This window comes from Hibiscus syriacus, unplaced genomic scaffold, assembly GCF_006381635.1.
Source record: "Hibiscus syriacus cultivar Baekdansim isolate YM2019G1 unplaced genomic scaffold, ASM638163v2 tig00110332_pilon, whole genome shotgun sequence".
NCBI lineage: Eukaryota > Viridiplantae > Streptophyta > Magnoliopsida > Malvales > Malvaceae > Hibiscus > Hibiscus syriacus.
In genome coordinates this window covers 4,079,022-4,094,825 of record NW_024062688.1, presented here as the reverse complement: position 1 = coordinate 4,094,825, position 15,804 = coordinate 4,079,022, and the positions used below count along the sequence as shown (strand labels likewise).

Below are 15,804 nucleotides of genomic sequence, written 5' to 3'. Positions count from 1 at the left end.
GGTCATAATAATACGACGACTCAATTTTTTTTATAAGGTCATGAAAAGCTAAATATTTATATTTAAAAATGAATTATATAGATATTATAATAAAAAACATTATTAAATTTTATTTATAATTAATTAATTATTTATAATATCTATCCCAGTGGTTAAATGAATTGTTGTTATTCTTAGAGATTATAGGTTCGAATTCCAACAACAACAAGATGAATGAACATTCATTGTCATTAATGTTTATAACAAATACTATTTTTTACAATTGCCTTCAAAAATTAACTATTTACCATTAATTCTATAATTCGTGGAAACAAAACAATTAATTAAATCTATAATAACCTTCAATCATATTACTTATCATCAACTTATAATAAAATATTATTTAATTATTTGAGTCACCTGTAACATTGATTATTATAGTATTAGAATCAAGTTATTTGTATGAAGTGTCGGATTTTCAATATGGCAATTACATAGCATCTCCTACATAGTCCATTCTAGTGTTTTCCACTGAGCTCTGCAAATAAATTCTTTTCGTATATATTATGAAAAGATAAAAATAATAATTTTAAAATTAAATAATAAAACGATTTGAATATTATCATCTAAATAATAATTTGAAAATTTACAGCCTAATAAGTTATACAAAAGAAAAGTAGAATACATTAAAGAGAAAAGTACCATAACTACTACGTACATGTATAACATGATCATAAGATATGGTAGCTCATGAATCACTTTTCCTTAAAATATACAAATTTATTGTTAATTAGATGCAACCATATGTTATTGTGCTTCAACCCTTATCACAGAATGACTAAAGAAGAAAAAGGTTAAAAAAACATAATAAAAAATTCAAATAAAATAAATATACGAACAAATCTGAATGCATTGGTAAAAGAACCACAAAAAGGATGAAGCTATTGAAAGATCACTGATAAATCGCAAATCAGAGTCAAACGACGTGAGAAAACTATCAACGAACGCAAAATGCGTATCCAAATCAATTTGAGGGTCCAAAGCAGAGAAAATCATCATGATAACAAATAAGCGTCATCTTGATTAGTAGTAGCGATGCTAAATCCAACCTTGAGAAAAAAGATAAACAAAAACAAAGATAAAAAATCGTAAGTTACCAAAAGCACCAATTGATTATTAATGAATATTAGAAGTCAGGTTCTTAAAGTACAACTTCATTCTCAATTCATCTTTAATTTGAAAATGTTGAACTTTAGTCCTGGAGTGGTTTTACTTTGTTTTAGAGGTTGATTTTCATCTTTCCAACCCACAAATTTATAAAATATGTGACTGGACCAAGTGGTTAGGGTTTTTTAGCGGGTTCTCATCAGCTACTTTATTGACGATCGGCAGAGTTTCGAAGCCTCTTTACTTTGAATAATTTTGCCTACAGATGTGGTAAAGGTTTTGAAGTTGGGAAGCCCATCTCTAGTAGGCGAAGATGTTAAGGTAGAGGACTATGCTTGTCTGTTGTAATTGTCCCCATAGATCATGATCGAAAGGGTTTGTATTGAGGGATCTTGGATCTTATGAGGATGATGAGAGTGTCACGTAGGATATGAATTACTACGTCCAGAGGTGACCCCGAAGTTAATCAAGAGTCCAATGACTCCCTTACTAATGCCTTGACTGAATTCACAAGGAGTGATTCAGATATTTCTCAAACCAACAAGTGTGGTAGGCCAGAAATTGGATTGATTCGGATCATTCTCAAAAAAGAGTGGTAGGCCATAAAGGATTCATAGTTTGTTGGACTTTTGGTGGTTCGATGCAGCTTTTTAGAAAAATGGGTTCGGGGAATTTTCAATTTAAGAGATTCATAGTAAATTCTTTTTTGAGGGGACGTCGCACTAATTGTTGATGGAACAAATATGACTTTACATTGATTGATGGAGATTCACATCATATGATTTTAGTAGAGTTGCAGTAGAGAGTTGATTGCTAATCAACCGTTTTCTGTGATCGAGTCGTAGGCAATGTAGGTCGTCTAGTTTTCAAAATATCTAGGATCTCGAAATATAGAGGAGGAGGATAGCCGAAAGAGATGAAGGTCTTGCCATCTCTGTCTCTCATAATTAAGAGGGGTTTTATATATTGTATTTTAATGCAGGTGTAGGGCTATGGTGGTTACCTATAGACTGACAGGATGAGCATGTCTAACTGATGTAGCCGATTGCCGATTAATTCTAGCAGATTATGTGAGATCTTTGAAAGGAGTATAACAAATTTATTGTTCACTCAGAAGATAATGTGTTCATTAACAAATTTATTACTTTGGTCATGCAATATATTTTTAAAATTTTAGGAAGATGAAGTCGATGAAACATGATTTTCATTATCCTCTGTCACATAGGTAGAAAATGCTTCCTTCAAAGGTGTCTAATGTGGAGAACTCTTTAACTATGTAAAACAAAATCTTCTAATTCAGGCTAATATGCCATTAATCCAATCTATAGTAATATATTTATTCCGCAGAAAACTATGCATACATATTTTATCAATATCCGCCATGAGAGATAAGATGATCTTGGAAGGATAAGATAATGGAAAGACCACAAAACTGAAAACCGGAAAAACTCGTAAACTCAAAGCAAAAACCAACCAATCTGAAGTCTAGGAAAACCAAAAATTCAAATGATCCTAATTTTTTTTTATAGCGTTTATCGCGATTACCGTCATTAGGGAACCTAATATCCATAACTGTAAGTAAAACCGGTGACACCAACCATAGCCGAAAGTACTTGCGAAACAATGAAGATACCACCACCCAAAATGACCAATATAAGAACCGCAGAGATGGGATTCTTCAACAACTCCAGTATAGGCTGCATGATGGTATAAACAGCCCCAGTACTGACGGTGAGTGCATAAAGCGCGTATCTCCTCACATTGTCCCAAAACTCCTCCATCAATGGCCCTTCAGGACCCAAAGCCAAAGCCTTTTGAACATCGGCTTCCATGAGAAGCAAAGCCAAACCCATGGAAACAGCTCCCACTACCACAAACCGTGAGAAATCACTTGGTGGAACATGTGTGAGCTCTCTTTTGTGGGTTACTTGAATCACTGGCTTGTTTGTTATTGCAGTGGTTTTCAGTGGCGTGCTCCGATGGTTGTTGTGGGGTTTGAATGCGGCGATGCGTTGAAGCGGGTGGAAAATGGTGGTGGGGACTTTGTGGTGAGCTTGGTGTGGCTTGTAGATTTGGAGATTGAGGGTTGAGGTCTTCATGTTTTGGTGGAGAGTTGCAGAGATTTTGGGACCTAAAGCCTTATTTGGGTGGCATCTGGTTTCTGCACTTCCATGTGTGGTTGCTATGAGGGGGTCAACTTTCATTTTCGTTCATCCACATCTTATCCTTCTCTCTCTATATATATTTGACTAATACACACCTTATCCTTCTATAGCAGCTTAAACAATGAATTTAACTTGATTAATAGGTTGTATCAGTTGTTAATGCAGTGTACAGAAAGATAAATTTTATATTTTTATCATAAACATCACTGTTTAAAATTTTATTTTTAAAATTTACCCACATTTATAATTAATTCTCAAAATGTCATTTCTTTAGTATATAAAATAAAAATTCGTTTAATCATTGTATTTTTAAATGATACATTTATCATAATAAAAAAACACACTTGATCGGTTTCGTCTCTCTAGAGTCTTAAAAAATAAATCAATATGAACCAAAAATTATAATTTAGCTATATAAATTAGGAAGGCTCCTCTTAATTTATATAAGTATAATTTTTCTTATTAACGAGGGATTTAATAACTAAAGAGTTTTCCTCTAATATTTTGGGTAATCTATATAAGTAGTCATCGAAGTATAGTATGAGTAAATTTTATTTTTAGCACTGAAGTTTTAAAAATAACAAAACAATCACTAATATTGTAATTTTGTAATAAATCAATCACTCAATCGTTAACAAACATTATTATAGTCACAATAATCTAATGTGGTATATTCAAGCGATTACTATAGTCACAGTAGTCTAATGTGACATATTCAAGCGATTGAGTTGGTACTGTTTGGTCATGTTGACACCCAGGGGCGTGGTTTGGACGACGCAAACTGCGCGACCGCGCAGGGGCCCCAAAACATGGGGCCCCAAAAAAGTATATATATAGTGACATTTTTTAATAAACGCCACTATAGATGGACATATTACGACGTTTTTCTCAAAAAAACGCCACTATTATTGCGTAGGCCCAAAAAATCCCAAAAAAAGTATATATATAGTGGCGTTTTTCCAATAAACACCACTATAGATGGACCTATTGCGACGTTTTTTTTAAAAAAACGCCATTATTGTTGCTCCAAAATCGAATATATTTAAAAAATAAGACCCCTTTATAATAATTTATACATGACTCCCGAAAACCTAACCACGGCCCTGTTGACACCCTTTGACCTGTCACTTTAACTTTCACTTTAAAAAAATAAATTTTTTAAAAGAGAGAAAGATGGAAGAAGTCACAATTCTAAAAATAAAAAAAAAAGTAAATAATTAGAGAGATAATAATAAAGATGTTGACCAAAGAATTGAATCCAACACTCCAAAGACGGGTCACTTCTCTTACAAAACAACTCCAATACCTTGCCCTGAATCGTCATCAGGCAATAATGATCCTCAAAAACAGTGGTAGTAGAACAGTTGAAAACTGGTAAGTATTGTGCCCAGGCATGGGATTTGATGGAACTGAGGATTCTGATTCTTTGGTAGGAAATTCAGATTCTATACTAGTAGAACTGTCAAATTCTGAGCTGAAATTAAAAGCTCGACTCGATTAACCCGATTTGATTATAAATAGTTAATCCAGCTCCAACCTAAATTTGAAAATGGTTCAAACTACCTAAGACAATCTAAACTCGAAATAATGCGAATCTAAAACTTTTTCACATTTTTTAATGATTTAAGCTCAAAAATGAAAATATATGGCCAAAAAGAAACAGCTCAAAATATTTACCATGGGCAAGAGATGTAAAGCAAACCAAGATGTTTGTGTAACATGAGTCCAGAACCGTAAACATGCACTTTATTCATTAAAAAACCAAACCAAGATGTCAAGAAGACATCATATGTGCAACGTTTTTATTTAGCTAACTAACACGACTCATTCATTACATGTTTTAAGGGCCGATGTCTTATTCATCCCCTCAGTTCCTCTTCTCCTCCTCAAGCCGTGCCTTTGCTGGTTGCCATCCTAATCATCTGAAAAATAGCTGTCAAGTAAATGAAATTATTTACAATTCAGTCCTCATGCTTCATAAAAATTGACAAGCTTTAGCTAATCCTATTAGATAGCACTGTTAAACAGGAATTTAAATTGGAGTCCTCTATAGGAATAGTAGCCAGTGCCTTCCAAAACAGTTATTATACGATCACAATACTCACTGACCGCAGTTATGTCCACAATCATGGTAAACACAACACAATCGAAAACATAGTCATAACCGTAACTTAAATCCCCGCTGTTAAATAAAAGGGCATAGAGGGAGCATACATGATCCAACAACCACAAAGACGAAGAAGCCAAGAAGAATTGGACCGACAGGGTACCCATTGCCTTTCTTTGTTGACCCAGATCCCCTCTTTGTAATGTTCCTTTGAAACCTTGCAACCTTCATTCCGGAAAGGCGCTTTGAGGTAGTCTTTTCAAAATGCAAATCACAACATATTTCATCAGAGTAAAACACAGTACAGGTGAAATTAAGAGGACTAAAACTCAATTCTATCATTTAACCAAGTGAAAAAAAAAACATCACAGATCATCAATATCGACATGCATTTCCAATTCTATGATTCATACATATCCTCACATAGATCAGGGTTGATAAAGTTATCAAACAGAAAATATATTATCAATAAAAAAAATGAATAAAAATCTAAAATGAATGAAAATTTGAAAATATCAGGCAACGATTGCCCTCAGCCTCCCTCGGTCTATCCCGAGTACAAATTATACATAAACGTTGAGGTTGAGGTTTACCATTTTCTGCAAGAGCGTTTGTTGAAAGCGGCGGTGAGGATTAGTGATGGAGAGAAGAAAGTGAAGGAGTAGATGGGCGGTTGCTGAGAAGAGCTATCGTTTTCTATGCAAAACGTGTTACTGATCTGCTGCTTTTATTTTTTGTACGTTACTTAATGAGGAAAATGACAACATCTAATATAAGAAATAAAAACCAAACATGGAAGTTTTCATGTTTTTTAGGTTATATTTTTAATGGATTCGTGATTCGGTATTAAAAATTTGATTTCAGGGTTAATTCCTATGTTTAAACTTGGCAACGATCTAATGTAGAGATTTATTTCCAATTAAATCTTTTGTCAGTTATCCTATTCATATTTTAATTAATTGCATCATATGTACTTAAATTATGGCTCGCATTTTAAATTGATACTTAAACTTCTAAATATTCTAATTTCGTTATTAGATTATCACTCTGTTTTCAGATTTTTGAATATTCCAATTTCATTGTCAAATTATAACTATTAGTCTAAATCCGTCCCCAAACTTTTGAATGTTCCATTTTCATCTCCAAATTTATCAAAATATGTAATTAGTTTCAACCATAATTTAACCTAATTTTTTTTTCCAAACATATAATAATATAGCTTGGCCTAACGATTTTATTAACAAAGGATGCGATTAGCATATACCTATAGTTTGAGATGAAATTGAAATGTTCAAAAGTTTGATAACCAATTTAAAATGACTCATATTTTGGGTATAAAATTGAAATGTTAAAAAATTCAAGGATAAATTTAGAATAAAAGTCATAGCCTGAGGATAAAATCAGAATAATAAAAAATTTATGGATCAATTTAAAATAAAAATCAATATTTAAGAACTATAGGTATTTATTATTTGATTTTAATCAAATTAACCGACTGAACCGAAATTTAATTTTATTAATCTGTCAATTAATTCGATTGTAAAAATTTAGTCTCAAATACTTAAATTTTGATTGTGATAACATGTTGGTAAAAATATTGCATGTGTTAAAGAACTCATAAATAGATGATAACAAGTTTTTTATTGGAGGACCTGAAAGTGATTACAAAATGAAACATGCTACGAATTTGTGAATGAAAAAAATTGAGATAAAAACTTACAGTAAAAAACGCATAAGAGAAGTGATTTAATATAATTCGATTCTATCTATTTTCACAGATAGAAGAAATAATAATTTGCTACAGATGATATCCTCAAAACCTGATATCAATTCCAAAATTATGTGTTTTAAAACATTCTTCTAACATCTCTTAAAAACTATCTCAATAATATAAACCCCAAAAGTTAAAAGAGACTATAAAAGGATTATATTTCTCTAAAATAATTCTCTCATCATTTTAAAGGCTTAGACTCGCTCTCTATTTTTAAAGTCAACTACTTGATCACCGACAATCATTATTTAAAATATTTTTTACTAAATAAATTTAATCATCAAGTAATCTTTTTCCATTAGAATTAAAATAAATCAAACTTAATTTTTAAATAAAATTTGAGTCAATATCTAATAATGTCTCTTGATACAAATTTAATTACAACGTTGGTATTCAAATCTTCAACAACTTCAATTTGCACGTAATTCAAATATTCGTTTAAACTCTCTTGTCATGTTTTAAACAACTTTAATTTCTACGTAAACTAAGTATTTGTTCAAACTTCACCGTCAAATCTTTAACAACTTCAATTCTTATGTAATATATGTCGATGTACCATTGGATCATTTGAAAATTTGAAAATTTCTCCTATGCAATTGAAACCTTATTGCAGAAAAATTCATCTTGCATGTCTCTAATGTTGCTAACAAAACCCGCAACAACAAATTTCTTTAAAACTCAACAAATTGAACCCTAAGTTTAATACAACTTGTTAGAAATTTGTGAGCGGAACAAAAATAAAGTGGGGTCAATTTAAAATAAGATACACACACAAAAGATGATATTTAATATGATTCAATTTTACCTATCTCCGCAGATGAAAGAAATAATAATTCACTATAAACAACGAGATAACGAAAAATAGAAGTCCATGATAACTCATATATTCCAAAATCAGAATGTATCCCAAAACACTCTTCAAATACCTCTTAAAACTCATCTCTACAACTAAACCCTAAAAAATTACATACTACTAAAAGATAACATATGTTCAAAATAATTTTCTTTCATTGTTCTAAAAACTAACACTTTTTATTTATAAATTTAAATACTGATTAAAATTTTGGCAAAAGGGTATGTGAGGCTCTTGCACTTTTTGAAAAAAATCAATGTGGTCCTCGTAAGTTTTTTGCACTCAATGTGACCCTCAAACTTAGAAAATAGACTTAATGTGGCACTTTGACTAACAGTTTCCATCATTGACTGTTAAAGTGCTGATGTGACAATCTAAAGTGGCAAGTGACGTAGATGATGATGTGACATATGGGCTAAATTGATTTTTTGATCAAGTTCGATGGTCAAATTATTTTTTTCTAAACGTTTATGAACTTATTTGATTTTTGAGAAAAAAATAAAAATATTTTTGATTTAAAATAAAAAATTCAAAAAAGCTAAATATAAAAAATATAAATTGAATTACTAAAAATTAAGAGTATATAATTATTTTTTTACCTAGAATTTAACTTGAATTTTATTTATATATATTTGAATCATCCATCTTATACAAATTTTATTTTATATATTTACCTCTAATTATCTTAAACTCTAAACCTATTTCTAATTCGATTTCACTAAATTTTTATAAAATTAAATTAAATAAATTTTATAAAATCTTATAAAAAATCAAATTTATAGAATTATAGAATTAAAATTTATCATAAAATGTATAATTAAAAAATCTTAAAAAATAGTTATACAATTAAGAGCATTTTAGTGAATATAATATGAGGAGGACCTCACATACTCTTTTACCATTTTTTTAAATTTTTAAGGAATAGAATATTTGTCTCTATAAAATGAAAAAAATAAAACTGACATTAAAATTGACATGTAGAAGCATAAAAATATGATTATAGTACTAAATAAAATAAAATTCACACTAGGTTTTGTCTCTCAATTGAATAAATCATTTAACAATAACATTTTCAATCACTCTAGTTAATATATATGTTTTAATTTTTTAGTAATTCAATTTTATTTTTAATATTTTATATGTTTATTTTTTCTATATTTGTATAGTTTAAATTTAAAATTTAAAATATTTTTTAAGAAAATAAATAAGTCCATAAACTTTAAGAAAAAAATCAATTTGACCCTCAAACTCGACAAAGAAACCAATTTAGCCTATTTGCCACATCATCAACTATATCATCTGCCATTGTGGATTGTCATGTCAGCACCTTAATGGTCAACGTCGAAAAATTGTTAGTCAAATGATCAGATTAGGTCTGTCGTATAAGTTTGAGTATCACATTGGTTGCAAAAAATACCGAGAGTCACATTGAATTTTTTTTTTAATTACTAGAGACACACGTACCTTTTTGCCTAAAAATTCTTATCACCAAATAATCTTTAACCAATAAAATTGAATTTATTTTTTAATTAGAATTTGAGTTATATCTAATAAAACGTCACATGCTTTGAAAAAAACTAAACACTTAACATCAATTAGGAGTATAATTTAGATAATTGTTTTACAAATAAACCTCATTTGAAAAAAAAACACTTAAGGTATCCTATTCTATTCTCCTTCGTGCTTGCAGATGTGTGGAACATGAAAATACACATGAAAAACTCAGCGGCTTTAATGAATAACAATTTCTGCAAAAAGTAAAAAACAGCCTTCATTTATTGTCAAATGGGATTCCAAAACTGACAAACTATCATCATTAAACATTATATACTATATATAACAAACATAAAATTACATAAAAACCTTGGAAATTACCCTATAAATGTGAAGCAAAGTAATACATATTGGCACCCAAATTTCTACCAGCCGAAATTCTTGGACTTATTGCCACCATATAAGCGGAACACACCAAAAGCAGAGATACAAGATTGGACCACCATGATAATGCAAACCAGTAGTGCCACTGTTATTCCTTCACCAACCTGGTTGCAGAATTTCCCGTACATGTTGCATATCACCATCCATTGAAGCTGCGTTTGCCCGAATTTGGCAAACACAGCTGATTGTGCTGCTGCTCCCACAGCAGCCACGTTCAAGTACGCCATCGCCTGCAAAACAACATTGTATGTTAATCAATATAGATATACAGGGATGGATACATGATTTTACATTACTAGAGTGAATTTTAAAAATTTAAAGATTGAGGTGTACTTATGAAATTCTGGAAATGAAAATAGATTATCAATAGAAGATACAGAAAAAGTATCTAAAATATATGATAATTTGGAAATTTAGAATGTACACCCCGATTTGATTCATCCCAGGATATTTATGTGTACGTGTGTGCATGCTCATTTCTGGATACATAAAAGACATGTCTTGCTTAAATCAGGGCCACTACATCCTCTCCTTCAAGATAGAAAAATGCAAATGCTGGGGGTTGTTAAGGTTTGATTAAGATTGAATCGATGAACTGAGTTCAAATTGTAAGTTTATATATTTTAAATATTAGATTAATTTAGTCAATATTATTTTTTCAATATTATCATTAAAATATTTTTATGTTTTTATTAATAAATATATTTTAATTATTTTAATAATTTATATGTTAATTAAAGTAATAATAAAATATCATATCACATAAAATAATATTACTCTTTATTAATTGTTCAAAAATATTTTAATAAAAAATATTAAATAGTATTAATTATATTCATGATCTATTATATACCTGAAGATATTATTACAATATTAAAATAACTTAAATATTATCAATAAATTAATGAATATATTTTAAATATTTTAAAAATTAGTATTTTATTAACATAATACTTAATCATATTTATAAAAAAATCATAATACTAAAATATTATATTAATATTAAATATATAAATAATATTACTTATTATTAACGATTGAATTATATATTTTTATAATATAATAAATAATATTAATTATATTAATAACTTAATAAAAATATAAAATCATATATTATTATAATAGATTTGAGTATATCTTAATATAATATTGAAAATATTATTAAAATTATATTATATATACATCAAATGGTCTAATAATTAATATTTTCATGAAAATGATATTAAAACATTATATTAATATTAAATAAATAAAATAATATTATTTTGAGTGTTTATACTTTGAAATGAAAATTTTAAAAAATATTTTATATAAAATAAAAAGATAATATTTTCGAAAAATAAATTACATTGAGAGAAACCAATTATAGTTATCAAACACTAAAAAATAATTTTATGATAATATTTTTCAGCTATCAAACACAAGAAAATGAAGAAAATATTTTTCAAAAAATATTTTCTAGCTATTATACACACTCAAAAATTAAGCACGAACTAAATTACCTCAGTGGTTAAAAAATTGTTGTTTCTAGTGGTCACGAGTTTGACTACCGGCGACTGCAAATGTGATTAAACTTTCATTATTAAATGATTGAATATACTTAAAACAAATATTATTTTGTAATCCTTTATATTAATAAAAAATAGTGTCTATATTAAAATGTTTTTCTGAATACAATAACTAATTAATACCTAAAATATTTTTTATATTCACGCATGCTTCTTACATTATTTTTTTCCACCGTTTTTCATTTTGAATAAATACATTTTTAAGTGTTAATGAAAAAATAATGTCTAAAATTACACTATTTTTTTCACTTTAAGTCATTGAAGTATTTTGTGTTTAAAGTATAATTAAAAATGAGTGTTTAAATTATATTATTTTTGCCTTAGTCGTTTAAATTATTTTTCATTTAAAATAAGTGTCTAAGGTATTCGATATTCAAGTGTTAGTCCGTAATAATTATTAAAATAATATTAATCATTTAAAATGTGTGATATTTATATATTTTTTAAAAACTTAAAATTATCAATAGTTTTTTAATCCAAATTTTATAAAATTAAAAAAAATCCAAAAACATTTAAATCCTTAATTTAGGTTGTATTAAAGAATTTTAGGGTTTAATTCAGAGTTTTTTTTTTAATTTAGAGAAATTGAAATATCTTTTAAAATAAATTAAAAAAAGTAGGACAGCTGTCATGTTTTGATATGGTAAGTGAAGACCAGTGACGAGGTTTCTGCCTGGTTTTCATGTTATCACCGGCATTTACCTCTAATAATAGGTTGGAGTTACACATTTTCCAGACCAGTCAGGCATCACCTCGTTGTTCAATATACATTGCTATGGGTTTCTATGACTCCTTTTCTTTTTGTTGTAATCTTCAGATACCAATGAAATTTCATCTTATGAGAATAAGTAGTAGAATTTCTTCTATTTTATTTATTCTTTTAATAAATAAATTAACATAACAATAAATTAAGATCAATTATAAAAAAAAAACTCACCTTCAATAAATACACATAATTATATAGCTTTGATTTTTGGTTTCAGATACGTGGTGATAGAGCTTTGCGTAAGAGTGTGGGAGTAGGGATGGCAAACGGGCGGGTCGGGTGCGGATACCCCCTCTCCATCTCCATACCCACCTAATATTTTACAATCTACCACCCGCCCACCACCCATGATGGGTATAAATTTTTAAATCCACACCCGCCCACGCGGGTACATTTTCAAATCCATCCCCACACCCACTACCCACTAGCGACATACCCATCTAGACCCGCCTGACAGCAAACTAATGGGATGTTGGAGTTGCTTCCCAGACAGTTCGTGATGGGGTAGCAGCGCATGCTTCAATTTGTTAGAGGAGTAGCTCTACGAATGTTATGGAGACATATTGTAGGGAGCATGTAGTCGCAGAGCTGGATTGTTGTGTTGCTTTCGATGTTAATGCTCATAGTGCGCCTAATATGAGTTTTGAGAGGCTAAAGAACATAAAAACTGATGCTTTTGATGTTAATGCTTATAGTACGACTAATTTGTGTTTGGATGGGCAACATGGGCTAAAGAACATGGAAAGTGACGTGGTTAGTGGGATTATGGGTTTAATCAAAGAGTCGAATATTTCCCTAATTAAAGACCAGATTAAAGACCTTAATATTTGGATAAATTATATGTTATATATTATACAATATTAAAATTTATAAATTAGTCTCTAAAATTACACATAAATTCATAATGGTCCAAAATTTAATAGATATTTAGCTGGGTGGGCGGATGTGGGGCGGGCGGGCGGATGCGGGGCGGGCGGATGCGGGACGGGTAATGTCTCAAACCCATTACCCGCCCACCACCCACGACGGGTACCACTTTATAAATCCACACCCGCCCACTACCCGCTAAAATTATACCCATCCCCGCTCCAATTGGAGCGGATACGGTGCGGAATCCACGAAACTGTACCCGTTTGCCATCCCTATGTGGGAGTGCGGAGGGTGTGAATTAGGTGCGTTCAAACGGAACGATTATTTTGATTGTTAATTAAAGTAAACTAGTTAAAATCAAATTAATTAATTTTTTTATTGTTAATCGAATTATTTTTGTTTAATTATTAATCGATTCAGTTCGATTAATTCAATCGATTTTTAGATTGATCAAAGTTTGTTACAAAATATTTTAGTTAGATTAATTTGAAGCTGATAAATTTTTTTTTTCATTTGAGTTAAAATTTTATTAGTTCATGGAAGTTAAATAAATCTAATATGATTAAAAAATAATTAAATCCTGATTTTTAATGTGTTTGAGCTTGATATATATTATATAGTATCAAATATTTAACATTTTTAATCAATTCATTTAGTTAAACAATTTCAAATTGAATTAATTGATAACTGAAATTAAAAAAAAAAATTGATCTAACATCTAATTACCTTGTCGATTACTCAAACTAAATTTTGATTTCATCAATTAATCAAGTTAAAATTGAACAATAAACACTAGAAAATCCTGGAAACTGGAGGAGAGGCGATGGAAAGTATGGTCAAACAAAGAGGCATAGAGGAAAAAGACCACCTCATGTGTACAGACTGAGACCATACAACGGGGGACATTAATGGCGTTTGCATTGATGAGCTTTTTCGTGGGGAAAGGGAAAAACCTGGAAAAAAGATGAATGGAAGGCCAAGACTGGGTTATTGTTTCATTAATATTAGGTTATCCAAGGCACTAGAAGGGGCATTTGACTGAGACCATACAACGGGGGACATTAATGGCGTTTGCATTGATGAGCTTTTTCGTGGGGAAAGGGAAAAACCTGGAAAAAAGATGAATGGAAGGCCAAGACTGGGTTATTGTTTCATTAATATCAGGTTATCCAAGGCACTAGAAGGGGCATTTGTTGTTCCAAGAAAGGGGATAAGGTTAAGGGAATGCCTTAAATCTTTCTCTCACAACTATGATGCTCCAGGCTGTGCCTTGAATTTAATGACTCCAAGAAAGGGGATAAGGTTAAGGGAGTGCCTTAAATCTTTCTCTCACAACTATGCTGCTCCAGGTTGTGCCTTGAATTTAATGACTACCCATTTCTTCTTCTTCTTCTTCTTCTTCTTCAGGTTTCAACAAATTTAAAGACGAGGCTTCAATAATTCTCATCTTAGTAAAAAGAGGAAAGGAATTTTGAAGATTGTTACAGTAAAAAGTGAGTTGTTATGGTTAACGATGGAGTTAGAATTCCAATTTAAAGGTATAAAATATGATTAATTATAAAAAAATTAAAAAATATTAGATAAAGTATAATTAATCATAAAAATTAAAATCAAAACAAATCAAAATTAAAAGTTTTAATTTAAGATTTATTTATATATTTTTAATAATAAAAAATAATAGAGGAATCTATGAAGGTTTCTTTCTCAGAGGAGGCTAGAGCTGTTTTGGGTGGGCCTGTTACCATAAAGGAGATTTGATATTCTATTTAGGGGATTGATGGGTACAAGGCCCCTGGCCTGACAGGTATACTTCGTGTTTCTTCAGGAAGGCTTGGGGTGTGGTAAGGAATGTTGTAGTGGATGCCGTGGCTTACTTTTTTCAATAATGGGTATATGCATCCTACCTTTAACAACATCACTCTAGTGTTGGTTCTTAAGGTTGTGAACCCTTTTTCTATGATGGAGTTTAGATTTATATTGTGTTGCAGTGTGGTATACAAGTGTATCACGAAGATCATTACTGGAAGGCTTTTATAAATTTTTGTATGAGGTAGTGGCTCCTAGTAAAAGGACATTTGTTTGATAGAGTAGTATAATGGATAATAATCTTATCGACCCAGGAGTTAGTTCGGGGGTATGATCGGGCTTCTACCTCTCCTTGGTGTGCTTTGAAGGTTGACATTCAAAAAGTATTTGACTTGGTACATTGGGACCTTCTACTTGGGGTTTTGGAGGCCTTGGAGGTTCATAATGTCTCCATTGGTTGGATTAGGAGCTGTGTCACTCAGGTCAGGTTCTCGGTTGCTCTGAACCGGGGGGTGTTTGGTTACTTTAGGGGTGCTAAGGGGGTCGGGCAGGGGATACTCTTGTTGAAAATTGAAGCAAAGCACCGAAAGGTGGAATAAACAATTCCACCAAATGGAATTGGTAAAAAAGGTGCAGCATTTGTGGAAATTTGGAAAATGGTAAAATCATTTTTAGTCATTGTAATTTAAGATATTTACAAATTAGTCCTTAAGCTTCAACTATAAATACCCTAGCTCATTTAGCTTCAAAATCATCCCAAAGCATTCTAGCTTTCTTCCAATACTAGAGAGAATTTAGAGAGTTTCTTGAGAGT

The 15,804-nt window shown here is 30.4% G+C and overlaps 2 protein-coding genes across 2 annotated transcripts; both read right to left on the bottom strand.

Moving 5' to 3' along the window:
* Positions 1 to 2,526: 2,526 nt before the first annotated feature.
* LOC120119632 lies at positions 2,527 to 3,388 on the bottom strand. Its single transcript, XM_039139440.1, has one exon. The coding sequence runs from the start codon at positions 3,348 to 3,350 to the stop codon at positions 2,706 to 2,708; it is 645 nt and encodes a 214-aa protein (XP_038995371.1). The 5' UTR covers positions 3,351 to 3,388; the 3' UTR covers positions 2,527 to 2,705.
* A 1,652-nt stretch (positions 3,389 to 5,040) lies between these two features.
* On the bottom strand, positions 5,041 to 6,057 carry LOC120119894 (probable stress-associated endoplasmic reticulum protein). The gene is made up of 3 exons (XM_039139688.1): positions 6,012 to 6,057; positions 5,526 to 5,673; positions 5,041 to 5,244 (listed from the first exon to the last, which is right to left on the bottom strand). The coding sequence occupies exons 1-3, from the start codon at positions 6,012 to 6,014 to the stop codon at positions 5,198 to 5,200; spliced, it is 198 nt and encodes a 65-aa protein (XP_038995619.1). The 5' UTR covers positions 6,015 to 6,057; the 3' UTR covers positions 5,041 to 5,197.
* Positions 6,058 to 15,804: the final 9,747 nt, after the last annotated feature.